Genomic DNA, 21,271 nt, shown 5'->3' with positions numbered 1-21,271 from the left:
GACAATTACAGCTCTTCAAAGTTGCTGTAGCTAAAAATTATTTAATTCTTGTGTTTTGGCTACAATAGAGGAGATAAGAAAATGCAGTTTGGATATCCCGGGCTGCTTTTATTTTCCTTTTTCATGGCTTAATAGAAAAAGAAGAAAGAATCTTTTATGTAAGTACAATGTTAATGTAATTCAGGGCTCCTAAAAAGCATGAATTATTTAGCTGTAGTATTGCTGCAAAGTCAAGTTTGAATTACTTGAATGCTCTAAATTTGATTGTTTCTTTCCCGTCACAACTGTGCATAAAATTTTAGTGTTAAGTGATCTGAAAGCTATAAAGTGTCTGTTACCTTGCTGAGCTTAGCTAGCACATCTCTACTTTAGATTTCAATATAAATGAGGAATTTCAGCATTTATCATGTTTTATTGAGAGTGTTCTTTAATTTAGGTGCCAGGTAGTGCACCTTGATAATACTATATTTGTCTCAGTATGGGGAAATTATCTCAGCTGACAGGGCAGAAAGCACTGTAAGAACAGTGGGGACAGCTTTCCCTCCTGATACAATCTCTGACTTCTTCCCCGGTGCTTCTCTCTGGACATTAGAAACAGATGAATGCAGTTAGTACCGCAAGCATAGTACATTTTTACAACCAAACCAGCAGTGACTTTAGTCAGGATGTGGATGAAATGCTCTGGTGTGCCTGAATATTGCAAGACGTGGTGAACTTCACACTTAAAGACTTTATAAGCCCTCTTCCATGAGTATTAAATACATAAACTGTAACCATACTAGTGTATTCCTGCTGGAAACTCGTATTTGTGGATGTTCAGTCTTTTGGTCCCTGCTTCTTTGATTATTAAAGAATTTTATGTTGTTTAAAAGTAGGCAAACTAGCCCTAATGTTTGAAGCAAAATTTGTCTTTAGCTGCTATGTTTCTGCCCCCTTAAGCAATGTGAGCTGTCATTTTCTCCCATTCCCCTCTGACTCTCTGTACACTCCTCCCTTTATCTCTTCCTCCTACTCTCAGCTTTGCATTTTGTTGTGTGCTGCCTCCTATTCCTGGAACAGTCTCCCAGCTCTGCTGCCAAATCATCTCTCTCTCTCTCTGCTCTTGCAAACCTGTTTCTTCCAGCAATAATTTCTAAGCTGTTTACCTGACTAATTGTCTCTCTGTGCTTTCTTTCCTTTATTTGTTGTTCTGGATCATGTTTCCTATTGTGAGATAAGACATACTGCAGGATAAGGAGTATATTTGCTGTTATTTTTTGATATGTTGTTTACATTAGGTCGTTATACAGTAATTACTAATAAATTCTCCTTACCATTTGAGTGCAAAATTTTTCACTAATTTATAGTTCATCTTTCCATATGCTATTAAAGAGCAGCCGTGCTTTATCTTAAGGTAATTGCTAGACTGTGAAAATTAGTATCTGTATTACAGCATGTGGCATCAGCTAGCCTATTTGTATAGGCAGAATTTAGCTGTGTTTGCCAACTTCCATGAAATGGTGGTAGAAAATACAGGGCCACGTGCAAATCTGGTGTTCGGTGATAGGATAGTCATAGCATGGCTTTGCTGCTGGTGGTCATTTTGGAGCAATGACCGTTTCTCTCCTGGCATGGAGAGTTCACGTAGGCATGCAAGGAGATGCATCTTCTTACTGTTTATAAAGCCCTTTCAAGTTGTTGTTTGTATGTAACAAATCTTACCACAAAAACTTTTGCAGAAATGGAGCCACCATATTAATATAACTCTATGTTGGTAAGTTATGTTGTTGTATGCGATGGCAGTAGGTCATTGGATTTTTTGCATTTTCTGGACTGGATGCCTTCTATCAGGATAGACAAGAATTCTTGGGTTCTCCTTTCCACTGAACTCCTCACCGTACAGGTTGCAGAGAATTCTCATATTTCTACTGCAGGTAATTTCATATTTCTGGTGATTCTATTCTTTCCAGTCCAACTGAGTGCAAGGCAATCTGATCAATTTAAAAAAAAAATAGTACTCAGAATTTCATGTTTTCAATTTACTTTTTCGAACCAAGATTTATTAAGGTAAAAATAAAAAAGCACAACATCTGAAAATATTACTGTTGCTTTAAACTGAATTTCATAACAAATGGTGTTCTGAATGCTTTTATTTTCTTAAGTCCCATTTTTGTTAATATATGACCTCGTGACTTACTGTTATGCATGAAATGTTAATATTTCCATATTTAAGTTTATCCTATAGGCACTTACACAAGTTTGCAATGTGGCATACAAGACTGACTCAATTAGGTTAGTTAAGATGACCCAAAAGGTTAAGCATAAGTTTTTATATCATTCAAATAAAAAATTGGACTTGGAATCTAAATTCCTTAATGGAGAAAATAATTTATTCAAAACAAAAATAGTCTCCTTTTTAACAATGAAAAATCAATCTGACTTTCAGTATCTTAGTGAATTTTATTGGAAATTTTACTACCTACATTTTTACTACATTTTGTGGAAAAAGCTCCAACTTAGCTGATTTCGTCTCTGAACCTATATTTAGGCATCTAATAGTTTTCTGTACCCAGATCCTTTTGTTACTAACTGAGATATACATCTTGCTCAAAATTCTTGAGCTTTCCTGACAAAACTTCAGCTTTATCAGGGGGTTCATTTGATTGCAAATATGGCAGCTTTTGTTTCTGTATTTGTCAGTACGGTTAATTAGGATGTTAATGAGGCCCTGGGCTTATTCTGCATGAAGGAGTACTCTAAAGATGCAGCTTCAAAGCAGAAAGTAATTCTGCTCGTAATCAGGTGACTAATTAAAGATGTAAGAATGCAGCACTCTCTTTAGCAATTATGTCTATAAAATGAGAGGAAGGTAAAGAACTAGTGACGTGTAATTACGTTAACGGTTTAAAATTAGTTAATACATTTGAGGCATATATATTTTGAAATCATTAGTTGTCCATACTGATTGTCTAAGAAGTAAGGTTTCTACAAGCAGGAACTGAAAGTGAGGTAATTAAATTCTCGTTTAAAAGTGATAGCGAGTGTGGTATAGTGCACACTGTGGCGTGGAAGTAAGTGTGCGTTGCCTATGTTAATATGATTGTGTAACAATTACAAACACAGATGGTTTGAGAGAAAATCAAATAATTCCACCCACATTAAAACAGGGGAATCTAACAATAGCCACAACTCCTTATCACCCTGCTTCTCTGGCAAAACTCTCTCCTGCTGTCACTTGCAAACTAAGTGTCTGAAGCTCCTGTGGAGTCGTAAGGTCATAGGGACTCCAGTTGGCCGTAGTTGCTCTGATCTGTGATCTCCATCTATTCTCCTCCTCCTGCTTTCCTGCTTTTGGGTGAGGGCAAGTAGATCCTGACACCTCAGCCCTTGCCATGGGATAGATGGCTGTGGGGAGATGCAGATCGTGGAGGACCTCCTCAGTTCAGGGCCCACTTCCAACTCATCATCAGGCTATTCTCCAGGGTGGGATCTGCCCCAGGGCAGCTGATGGGTCAGCTCATCTTTGTGGGCATCTGTTAGCCATGACTGATAATGGGTCACATATCTCCTTCTCTTTCCTCCTCAAGCTCCGTGACTGGATTTATGAGTTAGAAAATGTATCTAATGACTGCCTGACCTCAGCTAAAGCTCCAGCAATGCTGTCTCAGAAACACTCTTGCCAGCCCCCAAAGAGTTGCTTCAGAGCAGTGACATAGATACTGGCACTCTTAAGCATGGTACTGTGGTGCCCTATGTAGGAGTTATCTGATGCCATCTCTCAAAGCTGGGAGACTGGTATTGCTGAGCAACTAATGTGTGTCAAGTAGTCCCACAGGCAGGCAGCAAAACTTAGCTGCACTAACAGGGTATTTACACCCTGTACAGTCACAAATCTCCACTGAAAGGTGTGGGAATCAGGGCTGTGACCTGACTTGTAGATTGACTACATTCTTCTACAGAATTTGTAGACTGACCTGAGGCCGTGGGTGATTGAGGGAAGGCTTGTGCACAGCCAAATGGAACTGACTGCTGGGGAGTAGGAAGTGCTGGCTGCTCCACCAGGGAAGAGGTGATGGGAGCTGAGTAGAATAAGAAGCTGATATGGGCAGCATCTTCAGCAATGAAGGTGCAATCCTGGAGTGTGCGTACAAGACAGCTAGATATGGTTGGTGATGCCAGGTTCAACCTAGAGTCCAGTGATCACTAGGTGAGTACGTAAGGTACTAGGTACACCAAACCCAAGGCAGAGCATGCATGTCATGTCAGGATCTGACCTTGTGTACAGCTCACAGGTCAGTAATGGAGGCTGGTCAGGGCATTCAGAGTGTGCAGGTGACCTGTGAAAAACAGGTGATGATTTTCATTGCAAAGGCCCTCGTGAAGGCTTAGTGAGGGCAGTAGAACACTTAGCATCTGTTCCTGTCCTTCGAAGACCAGGCCTCCAAAACACCCTAAAAACACTGGGAGCTGGGCCTTTAGCTTTACAACGAATAGAGGTGTCCTGAATAGAAGACCTGAGCTGAGGCAGGCAGGTAGGGAGGGAGCTGCTGTACAAAGTCAGGGAACATGTCCTCCTTAGAAACCCAACACATTCTGCCCACATGAATCCTGGTGCAAATGCACAAGAACAGGTAAGTACAAGAGCCTTTCCTAATGCTTTATGCTTTTGTAGAGCTTACTTAGAGCGTTCTGGAATTAATTTGGGTGAGCTTTCAGCATTAAGGTATTAAACTGGTTGTAGTTGTTCCCTGCTGTCATATGTTACTAGATAAAATAGGCTAGAAAGGATTAAATCCTATGTGTTAACTGACAGGAGAAAGCAATTGAATGTAGATCAGCCTCTTGCTAATTGAGGTGAATTTTTTCAAGTATTAGGAAGTTGAAAGGAAGAAAAGCTAGGCTACATTCATATTGCAAATGAAGTTTCATAATATACATTTCTATATTAAGACACTTCAAGTCTGAATTTTCATGTTTTAGCTGCACTTTGACTATATTTCCTCAGTGGATTAAGTTACTGAGAAGACAGCAGGGAAGACATTTTGCTTTCAGTAGCAGTCATTTATCTGAACTGTGATAAGCGGGGCACATGAGGGAATGAAAATTAGATCTATATCCATATCTAATGTGGAAGGAACTGCATTTATTTCCTGTTCTCACAGTTACGTTGAAAATGTTCTGCCATGATAGAGCAAACTCATTGATCACTGAGGTGAGAAAAGGCTGAAGATGGTGTATTCCCACCATTTGGAGTGACTGAGATATTCATTTCTCCCCTAGGTGGGATCGGAGCGCTCCTTGTGTGGCAGGCTCTGATCCTGCACTAAGTCTAGCTCTCCATCTCCCATTGCCAAGTGTCTGGCATCTCATATCACTGTCTGTTTGGGGAGAAGGGTTAAGGGCAGAGTGTATAGATGCAGATGTCAGAAGTGGCACAGAACAGACAGAAAACTAAGTCCCCGTTAAAATGGTGGCATTTTTGCAGTAGGCTGATAGCTGGGTCTTAGAGCTTCAGTGGCATATGAAAGTAAGAATTAGGGATGCCCCTTTGATTATCTCTGAGGAAAGTGCCTCCTTTCTCTCCTGTGAGCAGGTGCATTGCAGGAGCAGAGCAGTTACATCCCCTCAGCTGGTGGAATGTGCACAGACTTCTGTGAGCTCTTCCACTACCAGTCTTCCAGTTCCAGCAAATGTGTGCAGCTGGCAAGCTGCACAGTGTTTGTGTTAAGTAGGTAACAACTGTTGAAGGCTGAAGTTTTTTGTAGGTTTGGTTTTTTTTTTTTTATTTTATTATTTTTTTTTATTTATTCAGATCTGTGTTTTTGTTGCTCTTGCGGAAGGTGTGAAGTTCACACCTGTCTGGGGATAATTAAAAGAAAAAAAAGTAATTACTACTTCATCGCCCAGGTCTTCTCTCCTATCAGGCTGACAGCTGGCCAGCTGGCAGCTTTCCTCCTTACCACAGGTCTGTACCAGAAGAGGCCTGTCCCTGCATGGGGACTCATCTAAGCAGAGCACAGTGTTGCCTGGAGGCTCTGAGTGTGTCTGTAGGAACAGAATAGGTACCATTGGTGTTTCTTGCTTTTTTGATCTGAGTTTGGAATTCTTGGGCAGTATCTCACAGTAGGATTTGACTGGCAGTGAGCACTAGCTGAAACACACGTCCAGAGCCCTGACATGAGCTTGGTTGCCAATTACATTACATCGTGGCTATAACTTGCACAGTCTTTTTTTTAATTCAGTATGTGGAATACAGCCACCCATCATTTTTCTGAAGGCTCACCACGCTCTGCTGATGTTACTGGATTCTTCACATTCACAAAAGGGCTGATCAGTACCTGCAGGCCTGACATATGGATAATCACTACAGCCAAGAGAGAGGTTGCAGTATCCCAGGAGGAGGCAGGCAAGGGAGGAATTCTGTGTCACGATTACACCATTAAAATGGAATGGGTTAGAAAATGAATCACATTCCTCCGTCATCATCTTAGAAAAATGACTTCTGAAATGTAGCTGTTTTAGATAAAGACAAGGTCTTGCCACAGTGTGTTCCAGAAGGTTAGGTTATATTCTAAATAATAGAAGAGAGGTGGAAATATACTCACAATACTGTTTATTGGGATAGTAAAACATTCTGTGGCTCAACTAGGAGGGAACTTGAATGACAGAAGTTCTCGATAAAGGTGTTGTAAGACATCCACTACACTATCTTCCACGTGCCTTGGCATGACTTTACCAGCTGCCTCCAGAAAATATATAGATATTCTTGTCACTGGTTTTGGACGAGTACTGAGTTTTTGTACCAATCCCCACAATAATTCAGACTGTTGGAAATATATGTAGATCAGATACTGAAACCACACAATTCTGATTATTATCTTGCTTTTATATCACATCAGTTGCCAAGTGGTTTAAAAGCTGATAATTCATAAAATGGTTTATGTTTCATGTTAACACTGCATATCACTAGGAAACAGAGCTTCTAAGTTTTCTAAAGCATTTGTCTTAATGCTGGTGATTTGCGAGGTAGCTGATGATGGAACTGATGCTCTCTGATATAGTGATGCTTTCCTGGTAAGACAGGAGCTCACTGAGCCTGCGTCCTTGCACCAGCAAAATAATTCATCCTTGCTGTGCTTTTTGGATTGCCTCCTCCTGCAGTTTACACTCAGACAGTGCTGGTAAGCTTGCAGTGAGAGAGTTTGGAGCAAACCTTAACTTACCTCTAAACTCGAAGTTTCGGTGGTGATGAATTCCAAGGAGTTTGATCTCAAAAGAGAAGCCAGGTATTTTCTTTTCCTTAGAGAGATTAATTTTCAGTGTGGTGGGTGGTGATTTGTTTGTTTATTTCACTGTAGATTTTTCAGAGCTTTGTATTTTGAGTTGTGAGTGGTTTCTGACATCTCACTTACCTTTTAATATAAATTTTGCTAGGTATTTTTGTTGGTTTTTTTTTATACTTTTTTTTTTTTCTTTGAACCTAAACCAGCTAATGTGGTCCCCAAAGAGCTTAACGCATGCAGTGCCAGCTGGCATGCCCTCTGGCTGTGAAGCCTTGTTAAAGAGATCAGAGCTGACAGATTCTTGAGCAGCAATCTGATACAGGCCTTTTATTTTTTATTTTTATTTTTTTTTATTTTTTGAGCTCACCCATGTAACAAATGGGGGCTTGTTTTGGAGCTTCGCTAGAGGCTTGAATGGAGTCATTGTTATCAAAACACTGCTGTGATTCAGAATTGCCCAGAAAGGGGCTTCCTCTCCCTCTTGCCCCTCAGCTGGGCACTGCAGGTGTGGTAGCCCAGCCTAAAACTCCAGTTTCATCCTTATTCTGCAGAATAATCCAGATGTCTTGTGATTTTCATATTTAAGCTGATAACCAGGAAATTGAAGCTACAGCTCATCTCAAAACAGAGACTGAGTTCATCACTAAAAATGAAGTGGGAGAGGTGAGTGAGTGAGCCAGAGAAGTGTTCTCCAGGTTGACATTTAGGGGGTAGAATTGTAGAATATAGTACTTTGCCAGGCTTACGCACAGATCAATGCACTCTGTGTTCTTACTGTTACAGTGGTGCTTAGGTGCCAGTTCCACCAGAAGGCACTTGCTTGTAAGTATCTGCAGATAACACATGGACTACTGAGCTTTTAAGTCCTTCTTTGTGTTATTTTTTCCTGTAAAAGATCAATTTTGACTAACCATAATCATGGATCTGCCAGGAAATCCCAAATAGTCTGATTATTCTATTTCATCTAACAGGATCAAAAACCAAAAGGGTGTGAGCTGTTTGGGAAGGTGCTGACTTGCACTTCTCAGTTTTCTCTGTCAAAATTGAGAGTGTAGGACTTGAGAGTGGAGTGTTTTGTATGGATTTATGATGTGGGATTAGAATGAAGACCGCTTTACATCACAACTGATGTAAAAGCATCAAGCTGTTTATTTGATGTGTCTTATATGGAATTCACCTCATAAAAAGATGCAGTATTTATTACACATTTCTCTCTGACCTGCTTCTGCTGTGCAGAATTCTGCCTGTCTTTGCTACTGCCACTGCAGTCAAAACATGTCTTGGGAGCTCTAGTGCCAGGTGAAGATGATAACATCAGTGCCTTCTATGCAGAGGCAATGGGGTGGGGAAGGCTTGTTTTGGGGGTCTGAAAGTTGTTCTGCTTGCTTCTGACAGGTAGCATGTATTTCTGGATACTGAGTTGCCACACTGGCAGTCCTCGTTGTCTCAAACAGGAATTATGAGCTATATCCTGCATTCTGTGCAGAGGGTCATGTGTTCAGTTATCAATTCAGTATTGTACACCAAAAAGAAAAAAAAATCCATTTGAATTCCATTTGTGTATTTTTTTGTAATTCCTCCCCTGGTAATTTCTCCTCCTCTTGTCCTTTTTCCAGTAACAGTATGTAGAGGCAGAACAGAAAGATGATCAGTGGCCTGCACTGAAGCAAGCACAGCTTATTGTCACTAGCTGAGCTGGGCTTCCAAAGCCACCTCTGTCATGAGAGAGGGCCATTTGGGCATTCAGGCTTGATTCAGTTGGAGCCTGGGAAACAGAGGGGTTTTTTTTATCTTGATTCATCTGCTGCCTTGCAGTGTGACCTTCAACAAGATTTGCTGCATCTTGGGTTCTCCAGCAGAATACAGAGTGTAATATACTTGGTGTTTACAGCCCACGGCTCCTCACGGGGGCTGGGTTTTGTTGTGCACTAAACAAGCCAGACTCCGCTCTTCTGAGATTATAGCACAAAAGTTGTTTTGGATAACGCTTAACAATCATTATAAGGCTTGTGTGAAGAGCACTCTGACTATTTTCCATTCACTGTTACAAAATTATCAGTACGGTATCTCTTTGTATATAGTTTGCTTGTTTTTTGGTTTTTTTTTTGTCTCTGCTTCAAGCTGTACCAATAGTTTGGAAAAAAGCCTAGTGGGAATCTTTAGAGTTGACTTCTGGCCTCATCTGTGTGCTGATCTTTTCCCTGACTCAGAAGCATTTTTTTTCTGTTTAGTAATACGCATTACAAAATAAGCATCTGTCTCACAAGTGGTCTCTTTTCTGGTGGAGCTAGTTATTAAAATCCTCACTTATGATATAAAAACGCTTATGTCTGTCTTACGCTCTTGCAAAATCTTCTAACATTATTTATCAGATGATAGCAACAGTCTTAAGAATGGGAGGAATGTAGGGATGATGAACTGTTTTGGTAGTACTTTTGTTGTTTGTTGTTGCTCTTGTGCCTCCTGGTGTTAGAGCTGTGCCAGCCAAGTAGGTGGTTAGAAGGACTGCATGTGGTGGAGCATGTCTGCAGGAGTGGGGGTGCACAAGTAAGAAAGATTTCAAGATAAGTTTTTTAACTGGTATGGAAGGCTCATTGTGAGCATGAATTGGGTGAGCAACATGTGGCTTTCAGGGTGTTCCTGCTGTGCTCGGTTGGGCAGCAGATGCTCCCCAAAAATATGCCTGTATCCCAAGCAAAGCATGCTCGTGTTGTTGCTGTAGGCGGTCAGATTTCTGGTAAGGGAGAGAAACCTACACAGTGCTTTAATATAATTTTAAACTAAGAGGTAGTGTAGTTACTTTCCCTGGTGTTTGTGTTTCAGATGAGTTGGTGGTGTTAGCTTTGTTGAGCATTTTATCCTGGAAAAATAACAACATACGGTGAAATAGTCTGTTGTCATAAACACAACGCAGGAGGTGAGAGAGCTTCACAACACGAAGCCTTCGAGTGGCATATGAGAGAAGGTGAGGAAGATTTCAAGAGGTATTTCTTCTCCAACTGCATCTGAACCAGTTAGCAGTGATGAGCCATGCAGTGTATGGGTGACTCGTGCCCTCTGGCTCCATTGATGCCCAAGGTATGCTGGCTTCATGGAGTGATGTTTTGGGAGCCTTGGAAGAACATGAGTTCCCAAAAGAAGTGAGACGGCCTCGGAGACAGGCCTGAGAACCAAGGAAATCAGGAGGTGCAGGATGGGAGAGGTGGCAGGAATTTGAAGCAGCCTGTTGAGTTCAGGACATATATATCCCAAGGTCCCAGGAAGTCACTGACATGGACTGTTGTTAGTATAGAGCAGGACAAGAAAGGTACTGTGAGGTTCTGTCCTTTTCCTGTCAATATGGAAACCAAGGCTAGAATAAAAGCATTTTTATATCATGTGTTCAGTGGCATAAAGAGGAGTGAGGGAAGTCTGGATACCCCAGCTTTGTTTGCTGTGAGAACCTCCCCCAGGGTGAGTGTTGCATCCCTGCACACTGCCAGGATCTCTCTTCCAAAGGAGGTGATGGTGGTTCTGCAGCTCTGCCAAGCTCCTGTACAAAGCATGCATGTCATTTTCCAGAGAGCAGGTCTGTCTGGTGACAGGCTAGCGGCATTGCCCACCTAGCACCTGCTGGTCCTGTCATTTCGTTTCAAAGCTGTTAAATACCAGGCATTCATACTAAGAATTGACTTTTTCTTTTTAAATTACAGGATGCAAAGAGACGGTGCCATCATGTGAATGCAAAATTGCTAAATGAGAAACAAGACACCTGGGAAGGCTGAGCTGAAAGTGCTTGTGAACAGGATGACGGACTGATTTGCTGTTGGAGACAACACTCAGGAAACCTCCTTCCTCCAAAAGACTTATTTCTGAGTGAGAGAAGAGGAACAGGAGGAAGCACGCAAAAGAGCAATGGGAATTGAGGGCCATGGTTACTTGAGATAAATGGCACATCCCTGGGAGTCTAGCCTGGTAGCTGTTTGCTTTTGCTTTGACTCTCTCTGCAGCTGCTGTTACTTCTTTGAAAGCTGCTGCTGGGTACTGCCACGGTGGCACTGGAGATTTCAAGAGCGACGTGGCTGCAGGGAGTGAGGAGGGGGTGGGCGGCCCGCCTCACCATGATTCAGTTGTGGAAAGTAGTGCGGCATGTGCGACAGCTAGAGCTCCACAGGTTGATCCTGCTGCTCATTGCCTTCAGCCTGATCTCCATGTGCATCCTGGCTTACTACGTCACAAACAGTCCCAAAATCAAGGAGCCGCCACCCCTGCCCTTCAGTGACTGCAGCAACCAGCACCGCATCTCGATCCCACCGCAAGCCAGCTGGAGGCTTACAAAATCTGTGGACACCTCACGCACAGATCCTGTGGTGCTGGTCTTTGTAGAAAGCATCTACTCCCAGCTGGGGCAGGAAATAGTGGCTATCCTGGAATCTAGCCGGTTTAAATATAGGACAGAGATTGCCCCTGGCAAAGGGGATATGCCAACATTGACAGACAAAGATAGGGGACGTTATGCTCTTATTATCTATGAGAATATCCTCAAATATGTGAATCTAGACGCTTGGAACCGAGAGCTGCTGGACAAATACTGTGTAGAGTACGGGGTGGGGATTATAGGCTTTTTCAAAGCCAATGAGAACAGTTTACTCAGTGCACAGCTCAAGGGTTTCCCCCTTTTTCTACATTCCAACTTGGGACTGCGGGACTACCACATCAACCCCAGTGCTCCTCTGCTCTATGTTACACGGGCTAATGAGGTGGAGCAGGGTCCCCTGCCCGGTGATGACTGGACCGTATTCCAGTCAAACCACAGCACCTACGAACCCGTGCTGTTGGCCAGCACGAAGTCCTCAGAGTCCATTCCTCATCTGGCCACCCACAAAGCATTGCATGCCACAGTGGTGCAGGATCTGGGTCTGCATGATGGGATCCAGCGGGTTCTCTTTGGCAATAACCTCAATTTCTGGCTGCACAAACTGATTTTCGTGGATGCCATTGCCTACTTGACTGGCAAGCGCCTGTGTCTCACGCTTGATCGCTATATCCTCGTCGACATAGATGATATATTTGTGGGAAAAGAAGGCACTCGCATGAAAGTGTCTGATGTAGAGGTAAAATCCCCAGAAAATCATAGGCCCCAGATAAAATTTCCGTGTGCGTGGTAGGCCAGGAATGTCAAGATTGCGTTTAATTTGAGTGAAGGAGTTGATTGCTACGATTTTTCTCATCTTAAGCACAGACAAGTAACCTGCAAAGATGCTGAGGCCCAGTATGCAATGGTGCAATGTTCTCACTAAGATTTTTTCTGGTTTATATCGAGCATGTGCCTTACAGGACCTGGCATCTCAGAATTTAAGAGGATGTCTGTGAAGGTCAATCCTACCTCCTTTTTTACGTAGGGAATAAGTCTATGTTGAAACCTGTGAAAAAGCTGTAAGGGAAAGGCTGAGTACCAGCTATGATGGCAGTAAGCCTATGATGGCAGCTGCCTTAAAGTTGTTTTGGAAACACACTGAAATGAAGGGCACTATGTTCTTTCAACCAAAGGTACGGAATATTTGGGGCAAAGATAGAAAACAAAATAATTTTCCGCATATGTATCCCCTCACCTGAACTGATCCTAATTCTTAACATGTTTCCAGGAGCACCCTCCCTCCTCACTGGGAGTCTTAGCACCTTTTCTGTTTTCTATGCATCCATGCAAGATGTGTCTTTCAGCTCATCTCAGTTTTTTCAGGTGAAAGATTTTAAACTATAGTTCTGCTGCCAAGCTTAGCTTGGATCTCTTTAGATCTGGCTATTTAGAGCTAGTTTTGTCTTTTTAATTCATTTGAAGCTGCATACTTGAAGCAGCTCTAATTGCATACCATTGCTTATTTTACTAGCTCGATTCTTTACAGCCACCCTTCCTCATAAGTAACTGGAAGTTATTGAAAACTGGGACAATCGTATGTAACACTTCTATAAAGAAAATGCTAACATTTTCATTTCACTGCAGTACGCTTTGTTTTGAGATGCTGAAATGCTCTGAAAGTGTATTTTCTGAATGATCACAGTCTTTTCTTGTGCCTTTGAGTTCAGACTCGCAGAGATTCCCAGTTCTGCAGTGTCTGTGCAGGTTACAGTTCAGTGTGAGAAAACAGAAGATAGTCGATCCAAGCTTTTGGAGGCAAAGGCTGTTCCAGTGATGATAAAAAACAAACCCAGACGAGATAATTCCAAAAGATGCTTTGTTTGGGTTTTAACAGTGAAATGGAGGAATAATCTGTGATCAGTAAGCAGAGAATCTCAGGCAAAGCAGATAAAGTCCAGATTTATCCATTTAAAAGAAGTTCTCTGATTGCAGAGCCATGAGAGGTTAATGAATTTTGATTTTTTAAAAGCGAGAAATAACAACATGGATTTGTTGATAGCCCCTCGCTGTGGGAGAGGGGAATATAATAGGGACAGAACAGCTGGCATTTTCTTCGGCCTTTTATGTAAAAGCTGTGTTTCAAGGCTGCTATCTCAACACAGAGTTCCTTATCTTAAAGCTTAGATTGCAGTGGTTGGGGTAGTGGTTTGAAGATTGGATGTTGTGTGAAGGTATAAAATTGACTCTGCTATCCCAGTGAGCTTGTTTGCCATATGCAGATCCGTGTTCAAACAGCTTTCCAGACAAAATGACTATTAAAAGGAAATGTTGGATATAACTTGCTTGGATGAGTGCCTATGGTAGATGTCCTGCATGAGATGAGAAATGTTTTTATTTGTGATGTTTAGAGGAGGACTGGTTAGCTTTTTATCTTTTAAAAGGAAAAAAGAAAAGGAATCATGTTTGTTTTCACTTTAAAGATGATAACCCCTTGAGTTCCTGTTTCTGCTGAAGGACTGGAGCAAGAACTTGCAGTCCTCTACTGAAGCGAAGCACGGAGGAGCTGCTCAGGGGAAATGTTTTCCCTTGTAAAGTTTACCAGGGATTGAACTGCACATAATTAACAAAAAATCATAGAGAATCCTTTCTCTTATCAGTAATTCCACGTTCAGTCTCTTGTAAAATCATAATCCTCTGAATTTACCGAACCTCCATGGAACTGGCCAACAAAGACTAATGCAAAAGGATCTGGCTTTTGTGATCCTTTCTGGTCTGCCTTAGGTATGCAGAAATAAGATTAAGCGGATGAGTTTTTGCCTCTCTGGTGGTAAGGGCATAAATAGCAAGCAGTCATTGCTCCTGATTCTGAGAGCAAGTGAAAATCGAGGACTTCAGGTGAGTATGGAAGAGAGAGTGTAGTAAGGATGGCTGTCAACCAACTCTTGCCTTTCTAAATCACTTATGATGATCTTACCTGAAATCAAAATGCCCAGCAATTCTAGCTCCCCAATTTTGGCATTGTAGAGAGCTGGAAATTTGAGCACTGTGAGTGCTTTCTCTTTTGACAGAACTGTTTTGAGCTATGCCAGTGCTACCACCAGGCAATGAGGAAGCTACAGAAGATCCTTGCAAGAATGTGCTGCTCTGTGATGGGCAGTTCCACTGACAGAGGTGTTTCTGCAGTAGTGCTATGTATGCTTTGCTTTGGTTGCTCCCAGTATACTTTGCATAAGCAGCTGAGATGTGGATATCAAGCACGCTGCTTTCTTCCTCCACATCTTTTTACTATGTTCTTTATCATTTGTCCGTGTACTGTTTTCCTAACCTTATGGTATCCTGTCATCCTAACTTCCATCTTTCAGCCTTGTTTCCCACATTTCTTTTGCTGCTTTTAGAGATTCCTGAGATAGAGGAGATAATATTCAAGGTTGTGTGAAGCAGCTAGAATCACTGCAAACACTCTTAGAAGATTAAAATGTGTATATTCGTAGCTAAATGAAGCAAAGTGGTATGAAAGTTGAGTTCTGTATTAATGTAATGCCTAGATGATAGACTCCTGATGGCTGTGGCAAGCATGACATCGTTCTGAGCTCTCATGGGCAGCACTTTGCTGGGTTCTCTTGGATGCCCCATCTTTTCTCTCTGGGATGAGCCTTGCTGAGCTTCTAGCAGAAAGCAGAGAGAGAGAAGGGGTCTTTTTTTGGCCTGCTGGTGGACAAGCAGCATACATCTTGGAAGGATTTTTGGAAAGGAAGACAGAAAATAAAAATTTGTGGAGAATCGTGATTTTTTAGGGTAAGAAACTTACCTTTATAGAGATGGGGGACAGCTTCCAGTGCGTTCAGTAACATTTCTTAAATATGGACATGAGGATCTATTTGCTTCTGGCTAGTTAAGTAAAAGAGAAAGAGAGTGCAGAGGTGTCAGAAGAGAGAAATGCCATCTTCCCAGCCCATTTCCACAGCTATACTGTCTCACCTTACTACAGCACGCAGATCACTTGGAACTCATATACTAGGGAACAGTGAATGATAATTCTTTTTGAATTAATCTCTAAATATTTTGCTTGGCACCTTACTCGCTTTGATCCTGTGCAAATGAAAGACATTTATTCAGACATGTGCTGTGCCACCTTACAGCTGTGAGAAAGACCCAGCATCAGTGCAGGGATGGCTCATGATGAGCAATAAACCCTCCAGGAAGGCAGGGCTCTGCTATGCTCCACAGGGCTCCACAGCCTCAGAATTGCAGGGGCCCCCAAGGACTCTCCTTGGGTCCCTCCCTAGCTACAAAGGCTTGCTGCCTGCCACAGCACAGCTTTTGGGGATTTATCATCAGACAGATGTGTTGTCATGGTAACCCCAGCCAGGCTTTAAATCTCCCTCAGCGCAGAGAAATGCTAAGCCTCTTAGCTGCTGTCTTTCCTCCCCCTACCTTCCCACTCGAGCTTAAGGAAGCGGATATGCTTTTCAGGGCAGCAGAGAGAAGTAGAGAGGTGTGGGACAGCTCTGGAGGCAATAGGAGGAAGTGGCACTTTTTTGCCTAAGTGTTCCACGTGCTGGCTCCATGCTGGGTGCGGTGGTGTCACCTAGCTGGGCAAACAGGCTCTCTCTGGAGAGAGATGTACAGCTCTTAATCAGTGCTCCCTGCTATGGGATGGGTCCCTGTGAAGGGAACTTGTGCAGCAAAGAAGGCTTCAGCCATCAGTGCTGCTGGCATGTCACCTTGTTAAGCTCTACTTGCATGTGTGGTGAGTTCTGGAGGTGTCATGTGCCTTACATCTCTCAAAATACCACCTTGAGTGGGAACTGGGACAAAGATGTGGTAGGCATGTGGAGGAGCTGGGATCTCTGTTAGAAATTTGTATCAGGCTGCATTTGTTCTTGTTGTGTGTATGTGTGGAGAGGGGGGAAGCAGCAATGAAGTGCTTCTCTAGGGAAAAGTCTGAAAGCTTTGTTATTTAAGGCCCTTGGAAAGCATGGAGAGTGTCTGCAGCACTGTAGAAATAAAATGTCTGGTCTTTTCTCCTTGCTATGTGTGAGACAGATGGCTCATGGGCTGCTTATCTAGGGAAAAAGGTCCACTAAAAAAGTCTGCTTTAGTCCACTAATCACCTCTCTCCGAGATGCACATGAAACAGGTGGGTGCGTGGTTGTGTTACTTAAACCATTGTCTTTAAATTAATGTGATGTTCAGTATTTGGTCAGCACTATTTTGAGATATTAGTAACAGCAGTGACTCGTTCAGGATAACTTTGAGTGGTATGTGACAAAGCTAGTTTCTCAGCTGAGTTGGCATTTGTGAAAGCACTTTCCAGTACCTAGGGGGCAGTGTCCCTGGGGGAGCAGGGGACACCTGAAGGCAGCGCTGTTGTGCTCCTTTGTGCCCCTTAAGGCAAGGGGAGGACAGCTGATGAAGGAAGATCTGTCCCTCTCAGTTCCAAGAAGTCTGTATGCTTTCTCTGGTGTTATGTGAGTGTACATTTGCATTTAGCCCAAGACTGGTGTTGAAAGGTCATCACCTTGGTGCATCCACTGCTGAATTGCTTTCATAGAAAAGTGATTAAAATGTGAATAACTACAGGGACAGGACCATCTCTGTCACCTGTCAACAGCTCTCCTGCCAAGTCCCTCTTTGATCAGGAACTGCTCCCATAGGGAGCTCCATCAGTCCCCATTAGTAGACTAGGTAGTAGCAGAGGATGCATTTCAGGGCTTTGATTTTCACTGTTTTCTGACAGAAGAAATTCAACTGGAATTACTGTGCATCTTGCTCGTAGCATACTGAGCTGCTTTTTTTTTTCTGTCATGTCTGTCTGCTGTCTTACTCTGTATGCTGCTGGACCTTGGGGTTGTGGCACAAGATTCCTTCCCTTTGGCTGTAGCAATTATTTAAAGAAGACAAGCAGGGAAGAGAGAACCTGTAGGCAAAATCATGACTGTGAATGTCAGCTTGCTCGGGTTTTCTTTCCAGAATCCAGGAAATTTTCCAACCAGAGATACCTCCCTGTCATTGCAGGACTCTTTACGTTGTTAGTTCTGTGAATCCACCTTTCCTCTTTGAATTATCCCTTAGTTCCTGTTTGTGATACCGTTGAATTCTTTTCCTCTGAGTGTGCACCATGTCCAGCTCCATCTTGCTTTCCTTTAACCCATAGACTCAGAGAAAGGTGAAAGGTCCCAGCTAATGTGGGGAGGGGAAGGGGATGTTGAGGTTGAGCCTGGGAAGACCAAGGGACCTGTTGCTTGGAGGTGAGATTTGTCCCTTTGCCTTAGCACAGGTACTCTGGGTGCTTTACAGTGAGGTGGAGAGTGTGTATGAGAGATGGATGTGACTGGGGTTTTAAAGCAGCATCATTCAGTAAGGCAAGATGGTACTTCACAGAAAGGCTCTATGTGTGGAAATCTTGGCTACCTCACACCACAGGTAACAGTGCTTTAGCTCCATCTCCTGTGGCACTTCTTCAGACTGAATTGGCACCAGCAGAGTAGACAAATGTTACAGAACAACTGGGTATGAACATGTCTTTTTCCTTTTATTCACACAGGCTTTACTGAGCACCCAGAATAAGCTGAGAACTTTAGTCCCAAATTTCACCTTCAACCTGGGCTTCTCAGGGAAATTCTACCACACAGGTAAGCCTCTGGCACCCCTTTGTCCCAGCACCTGCATATGGCCCACGCGTTTGCAGGAGCTTCCTTTCGCCCTGACAGTGTACAGGGCACATTCTCATGTAGTTCTGTTGCAGCTCTTGACAGAATCTCTTCTACTGCTTGCAAATCTAGTCAGCTCCCTACCTTACACTTTGTGCATGTGCATGTCTGTGTAACATATTAGACAGAGCTTGATTCTGTTTGTTTTTAACAACTTTTAACAGGCCCATTGCAGGGGCCTGGCCACTGCTTAGAAATATTGAGCCTCCCTTCTGCTTTGTGTTTTTGCATCTCCTTATCTGCTCTCTGTAGGTACAGATGAGGAAGATGAAGGTGATGACATGCTACTCAAGCATAGGAAGGAGTTCTGGTGGTTCCCTCATATGTGGAGTCATATGCAGCCTCATCTTTTCCACAATGTCACTGTGCTGGCTGAGCAGATGAAACTCAACAAACAGTTTGCTGTGGTAAGGGGCATCAAGTTCTTCTACAGTACTAATCCTAAAGCATTCTTCCCTGGGAGTAGCTGTTCAGACCCTGCCAAAGATAAATACTAGTCAAGTAACATCAGTCCTAAAAGTTTAAATTGGTGCATGCCTCCTGCTGTCTTCAGGCAAGGAAGAGAATTCGCATGCCTGCCTGTGCAGTGTTTCCTGGCACCTGCATGGCCCCAGGCAGCTCCGCTACATTCCAGGGTGCAAATCCCAGGGCTCTAGTTTCTGAGGTGTGAACTTGTTGTAGCATTACCTTCCAAATCCAATTATTGTATAAACTGGCAGCGAGAAGGCATTTCCTGTTCAATCCTTACTCACGGTGGTTTTGTAGGAAGTCATCTACTCAGTAGTATAAAATGCTTTGTGTCCTGGCTCTGGCCTCCTCAGACAATGCTGGAAGGCAGTCTTTTGTCTAGGAAGTCCAGGGGAAAATCCCTTGGTTTTGGCAGAGGAGGAGGGAAGCCTTGAACATCTTAAGTTACGTAGACAACGTCTGCTTTATGCTTACAGCACAGAGTTGAATATAGCATGTGTGTTTGTCTGAAAAGATGAGTCCTTTTCACCCCTAGTTTGCTTCTGTTGATGGCAGTCCCCTTGGGAATAGCAAGCTGCTGTCTCATGTTCCCATGACACACAGTCAGAGTTGGAATGATCCTGGATTCAGAGTACAGTTGCAGCATTATAGAAACAATTTAATCTCCTTCTTTTCATGCTTAAGTAACATTGTAGTCTCTTGCTAAAAGAGAAAAAGCGCAGAACACTATTATACATAATTAACATAAAAAAAGCTAGCAGTGGGAAGAGAAGGCTGTTACTTCATTTAGGGTCTCTGGTTTTATTCTGTACCACCAGGGCAGAGCTGTCATCATTCATATTGTTACCAGCACCACATAGTAGAATTAAGAACCATGAAATTCAAATATCTCTTGTAATTTTAGTGTAGCTCTGGGCCCCATATCTTCAGCCTCAGCAACCACTAGCTTCGTGCCTGCTTTTCTTTGAATTGTTATCTTCAAGACAAACCCCAGCTGTTCTCCTTCTTCCCTTCCATGTCAGTTAAGGAAATTGTTTTCCTCCTCTAGTGACTCAGACCTAGGCATTGTGGGTGTGAGATGTGTGACTTAACAGCATTGATTGGTTCACTTGTAGTAACCAAGGAGCCTGACTTGAGGCTTTGAATTAATCTGACTTGTCACGCCTGTAAGCTACAAGACTGTTCTTGCAGCAGCTGCACTCTTGTTGATACAGAATCACCCTTCCTATTTCTACAGATACATAATGCAAGAAGTATCTCAGGTTTCCCTGTCCAGAGGGGTTTCTTTTTACTCTGCTCTCTTGGCTCCAGATTGGAAACTGTTGCTGAACGATCCTTAGTAAGGATAATAGTTAAGTACTGAATGATCAAGCTGCATATTCTGCTTCCAGGAGCATGGGATCCCCACAGACTTGGGCTATGCTGTAGCCCCCCATCATTCTGGGGTTTATCCTGTCCACACGCAACTCTATGAGGCATGGAAATCTGTTTGGAGCATCCAAGTAACGAGCACAGAGGAATACCCACACCTGCGACCTGCCCGGTACCGACGTGGATTCACCCATAATGGAATCATGGTGAGCAGAGCCCACAGTCTCCTGAGCAGGACACGTTTCCTGCCCAAGGGACACTCTCCTAATGACCTTCATCAAACACATTAATCTCAGTATCATCCATGTTTCCAGAATGATTAAGTGAAGTAAAAAGAAGAAACTAGGCTACAGACAGTTTTTTTGTTTCTTAGTAGAATTCAGAGGTCAGTACTGAACAGAGAGCAAAATTAAGCATGACAAGATCAAACATATGTCCCACTCACTTACTTGTTCGCACTGTGCTAAGAGAATGTATGAGAAATATCAAAGAGACCTCTGAAGCTGTTACCTGTATCCCTTACTCCTCATATTGATCTGTAGAGTACTGCTTAGGCACATCCACGTATAGATTTCTGTTGCACCTGCCTCTTACCTAACTTTCATTTTATGTTGTCAGGTTCTGCCTCGACAGACCTGTGGCCTTTTTACCCACACTATCTTCTATAATGAATACCCTGGTGGCTCAAAGGAGTTGGACAAGAGCATTCGTGGTGGTGAACTCTTCCTGACAGTGCTCCTGAACCCAGTAAGCTCATCTGCAGTGGGGTTCAGTGTGTGGGCATCACAACTGATTCTCGTGATGTGGGAAAGGACTGGATCCTGTGGAGGATTCAGTGTAATAACTCGTTGCAGTGTGGATATCTTGAGTATGAGGCTCAAGGGATGTGAAAAAAAAGGGCCAAAGAAGTCATGGCTATTTAAGGTTGCTTTGCTTTACTCACTGCTAAGGAAGTATAGAGTGTTGGCAAGTGCAGTGGTCTTCACCTAGAAATGAGCCAGGGTGATGTGCTGAGCATGGCCCAGCATGAAGTGGGTGTTCCCTACACTGCTGCACCTTCTTGAATTATTAGTGAGATGTGCCTTGGTGCCTTCTGTCCCACACACATCTGATTCTTGTTG

At 43.0% G+C, this 21,271-nt stretch overlaps 2 protein-coding genes across 4 annotated transcripts in view; one reads left to right on the top strand and one right to left on the bottom strand.

The window, feature by feature from the left end:
• Positions 1-21,271, top strand: part of NDST2 (N-deacetylase and N-sulfotransferase 2) — a 106,142-nt gene that overhangs the window by 71,420 nt on the left and 13,451 nt on the right. For 2 of the 3 annotated variants that reach the window (XM_065746501.1, XM_065746503.1), the window contains 5 exons: positions 10,955-12,355; positions 18,146-18,233; positions 18,564-18,718; positions 20,171-20,356; positions 20,769-20,897. In XM_065746501.1, the coding sequence (XP_065602573.1) occupies positions 11,363-12,355; positions 18,146-18,233; positions 18,564-18,718; positions 20,171-20,356; positions 20,769-20,897 (1,551 nt within the window). In that variant the 5' untranslated portion in view covers positions 10,955-11,362. Of the gene's footprint in view, positions 1-7,215; positions 7,266-10,954; positions 12,356-18,145; positions 18,234-18,563; positions 18,719-20,170; positions 20,357-20,768; positions 20,898-21,271 lie in introns of those variants that run through there. The other variant, XM_065746502.1, reaches the window with a different exon arrangement.
• ZSWIM8 (zinc finger SWIM-type containing 8) overlaps positions 18,489-21,271 on the bottom strand; it is a 90,293-nt gene continuing 87,510 nt past the window's right edge. Inside the window, exon 27 of the mRNA XM_065746486.1 lies at positions 18,489-19,481. The gene's annotated coding sequence lies outside the window, so the exon portion shown is untranslated. The remainder of the gene's footprint in view (positions 19,482-21,271) is intronic.

Source organism: Cyrtonyx montezumae, unplaced genomic scaffold (assembly GCF_038088225.1).
Source record: "Cyrtonyx montezumae isolate F1298 unplaced genomic scaffold, pur_monq_1.0 scaffold_4, whole genome shotgun sequence".
In the NCBI taxonomy this organism is placed as follows: Eukaryota; Metazoa; Chordata; class Aves; order Galliformes; family Odontophoridae; genus Cyrtonyx; species Cyrtonyx montezumae.
The sequence above is the reverse complement of the archived record's forward strand: the minus strand, read 5'-3'. Positions and strand labels throughout refer to the sequence as shown.